Here is a 4,032-nt window from a genome sequence, read left to right on the forward strand (position 1 = left end):
TGTGCGTGCGTGCGACGGCCGTTGTGCGTGCGTGCGACGGCCGTTGTGCGTGCGTGCGACGGCCGTTGTGCGTGCGTGCGACGGCCTTTGTGCGTGCGTGCGACGGCCGTTGTGCGTGCGTGCGTGCGACGGCCGTTGTGCGTGCGTGCGTGTGACGGCTGTTGTGCGTGCGTGTGACGGCTGTTGTGCGTGCGTGTGACGGCCGCTGTGTGTGCGTGCGTGCGTGTGCCAGGCGCACTACGCACAGGAAGACATGATGGTGCCAAGAATTCTGAGTATCGCTCCGACGTGCCCGCCTAGCTCATCTGCATTGCGCGGCGCCCCTGAAAATTTGGTGCGTCACATATTGCAGGACACAACGCAGTGCAGCAGACCCGGCCGGTGTGACTGCGCTCTTTAATATTGGGGCCTCCGGCACCTTTCTGGGGGGGCCGTTGGGGGGGCGGTCGGTGAATCGCTCCCATGTATGGGCGGATACCTTGTCCTGCACTACTGGCCACCGTGTCCCCCGGCAAAAAACCCCCTTCATCGATCATTTATCTGTCTGCTTCATTCTACCCCCTCTGACGTGTGGCATGGTCGGGGGATCTGATCCACGTTCCGGAGGGTTTCCTCGAGTGACCGGTAGAAGAACGGCACTTTTTATGGGTGTTTTTGGGTCCGGCCGCTGCGCTGCGCGCTCACAGAACAGACGTAACGCATTGTTATCGTAGTTTTCTGGCGGCACTAGGCGGGGCTGAGCTGCAGCTGTGCCGATGTTTGGAGCTTGTTATGCTGGTGAGTCACCGCTGGCAATGACCCGGCTGCCAGTAATATGCAGCCATGGAGGGTCGCTCCGGCTCACCGCCGCGGCTACAAATAGGAAAACATTCATATTACAAAAAAATGGAAGTTCTACGTTGTGTCTCCGGAGCCGGAATTCCCTTATTGTCACTCAGATGATAGCGTGCCACTGTTACCATGGCAACCGGGGACAGCCCATCCTTCCCATACTGTTGCCATGGCAACCGGGGACAGCCCATACTTCCCATACTGTTACCATGGCAACCGGGGGACAGCCCATCCTTCCCATACTGTTACCATGGCAACCGGGGACAGCCCATACTTCCCATACTGTTACCATGGCAACCGGGGGACAGCCCATACTTCCCATACTGTTACCATGGCAACCGGGGACAGCCCATACTTCCCATACTGTTACCATGGCTCTGTCCCTGGTATAGGGTGACCGCGCTCTGTCCCTGGTATAGGGTGACCGCGCTCTGTCCCTGGTATAGTCCTCGGGTTCCTGGCGCCGGCTCGGCCTCGGAGTGTGAGCTGCACAGAGAGTAGATTGTCAGTAAAGTTGTAGAGCGGATTGGAAGTCGGATCTTCAGCCTCCATATCTCACTTCATGGTCATATAGTTTCCCGAGGCGAGCCGGCGCCAGGAACCCGAGGCGAGCCGCTATTTCACCTCTGGGGGCCGCTATTTCACCTCTGGGGGCCGCTACTTTTGCAGCCCGGCCGTTTTCATGGTGGGTACAATGTCCCCCCTCCCCCCCTCCATGTGTCCGTGGTTATGTTTCCTCGGGCCCCCGGTTGCTGGATTGTGTTGGCGCGGCGTCATTCACCTCCTGAGAACATGGCGCTCGCCTTTCATTTCTGGTGTCTTTGATTTTTCTGGTTGTGCCGCTCGGCTGTCCTCTGCGGTGACTCGGCACAGCTTTGCAGGTCATAAAACAGGAGAGAACTTCCCTTCCCCCGGAACAGCGTGTGCAGCTATAAGGAGCACAGCATGACCCTTCCTAATGACCCCGGCCCCGTAAGGGGCCCCGCACGCACAATGGGGACTTTAAATCAATGACTTCCCAGTATGTGTGTGTAAGATTTACAATGGCGCTCAGTCCGGCATGTATTGTGACTTCTTGGCTAGCGCGGTATCCCTCTGCTCCCCCTGACCTGCATGAAGACCCCTTGAAGGACTAGTCACCAGTATGGCCTGTGGTCTGCACTGCCTCAGTGCGGCGGCCATCTTGGTAGAGGCGGAGCTCTGCTTCCTCATGTCGGAGCTGGTGGATGAAGCAGGGAGATCCTCTGGAAAGAAGTGACGCATGAGCGCCGGAGCCGCATGGCTTATTCTGTGGTGGTCAGTGAGTCTGCAACTCCGACATTGCAGGGGGTCTCCGCGCTCTCCCTGGTTTGTAGTGTCACGGTGCAGGATTGGGCATTGGAGTGCTGCACTTCATGAGCCAACGCGTTTCAGGGGCACATACTGATTCCTCAGGGCTTGCGGAGGGAGAACATGTAGCGGGGGTGTGAGGTTGGGGAGCGCTGTGTCCCGTGTAGAGGAAGGGTAAAGCTCCATAGCAGCTGATTGGCCAAATCAGTTATTATTATTGTTGCGTTCCGCTATAAATGCGTGCTGCCGGGTTTGTGGTGTTGGCATGGTATGAGCAGCGTGTGAGGTGTATGATCTCCGGAGGGGTGTCACGGTGCCGTACGGCCTCCAGGGGGCAGCATTCCCTTCAGCTCTCATGCACACCTGTCATTATACTTCACATGACTTTGGGTTGGTTGATGCTGAGATTATTGGCGTCTACATGCGTTTAGCTGCATTCATATCGGGCGACACAGAATGACCCGAGCTTGAGGAAATGCTTCTATGACTGAATGCTGCTTGACGTCTGTGTGTATTCAGTCATAGAAAAGCCTTACTGGAGTCTACAAATGACCTCCAGAGGCACCTGAGCTCAATGTAGCGTGTGCGTGCGTGTGTGTGTGCGTGCGTGTGCGTGCGTGCGTGTGCGTGCGTGTGTGTTTGCGTGCGTGTGTGTGTCCGGCCTAATGGATCCCACATCAGAGACTCGGCACCTGACTGATGATATCAAACTTTATACAGTAGTGTCCATACGCTCGTCTCCCCTCAGCCTGTGAATTGTGCTCCCGTTCCTTAAAGTATTGCTAAAGACTGCTCATCCCCCCCGCCCCCAACTTCACTATTGTGACCGCGCGCGCTGCACATGTGACCCCGGAGCTCCTCTAATCGGCGTCTTGCTTTGTGACCGCGCGCGCTGCACATGTGACCCCGGAGCTCCTCTAATCGGCGTCTTGCTTTGTGACCGCGCGCGCTGCACATGTGACCCCGGAGCGCCTCTAATCGGCTTCTTGCTTTGTGACCGCGCGCGCTGCACATGTGACCCCGGAGCGCCTCTAATCGGCTTCTTGCTTTGTGACCGCGCGCGCTGCACATGTGACCCCGGAGCTCCTCTAATCGGCGTCTTGCTTTGTGACCGCGCAGGTCCGGACTTTGTCGTGTGTGATGAAGGTCACGTGCTGAAAAATGAAGCGTCGGCCATTTCCAAGGCCATGAATTCCATCCGGACGAAGAGACGGATCATCCTGACCGGGACTCCTCTGCAGAATAATCTGGTGGAATGTAAGTAGCCGGATGAAGGGGGACTGGTACATGAGCCCCAAAGTTCCGCTTCCATCGCAGCCTTTCACACGGGTGGTGCAGCCGACTCCCATGGATATCATTCTAGAGCAGTCATTGGCTGGTTTCAGCCGCTCGGTGACGCCGATCTCTTTCTATTATCAGATCACTGCATGGTGAACTTCATCAAGGAGAACCTGCTGGGCTCCATTAAGGAGTTCCGGAACCGCTTCATAAACCCGATCCAGAACGGGCAGTGCGCCGACTCCACCATGGTCGACGTCCGGGTCATGAAGAAACGCGCCCACATCCTCTATGAGATGTTAGCTGGATGTGTGCAGGTGAGAAGGGAGATGTGACGCCGGAAGAATGGCGCTGTGCTGTCTGCCTGATATCAAGACGGCTAGCATTATAAACTACGGAACCCCACCACATGTTAAAGGGGGAGGTGCTCTATAGTCTCATTGTAGCACGACAGTGCTGCTCCTCCAATAGATATACAGTACAATGAGTGAGCGTTGTCACCCTAGAACAGGAAGTATTACTGGCCGGATCTCCGGGTGAAAAGCCTTTCGTGTAATGCAGCCGACATATGTGAGGACCCGCAGTCCGGGATCA

General features: G+C 56.5%; 1 protein-coding gene across 1 annotated transcript in view; it reads left to right on the forward strand.

Annotated features, from left to right (window-relative positions):
• Positions 1 to 3,773, forward strand: part of LOC108804151 (transcriptional regulator ATRX-like) — a gene marked incomplete at its 5' end in the record, with an annotated part of 4,409 nt that extends 636 nt beyond the window's left edge. The window contains 2 exons of the mRNA XM_018575911.1: positions 3,280 to 3,417; positions 3,580 to 3,773. Coding sequence (XP_018431413.1) covers positions 3,280 to 3,417; positions 3,580 to 3,773 — 332 coding nt within the window. The remainder of the gene's footprint in view (positions 1 to 3,279; positions 3,418 to 3,579) is intronic.
• Between the last annotated feature and the right edge of the window lie 259 nt (positions 3,774 to 4,032).

This window comes from Nanorana parkeri, unplaced genomic scaffold (assembly GCF_000935625.1).
Source record: "Nanorana parkeri isolate BGI_ZX_2015 unplaced genomic scaffold, ASM93562v1 scaffold5511, whole genome shotgun sequence".
Classification (NCBI taxonomy): Eukaryota; Metazoa; Chordata; class Amphibia; order Anura; family Dicroglossidae; genus Nanorana; species Nanorana parkeri.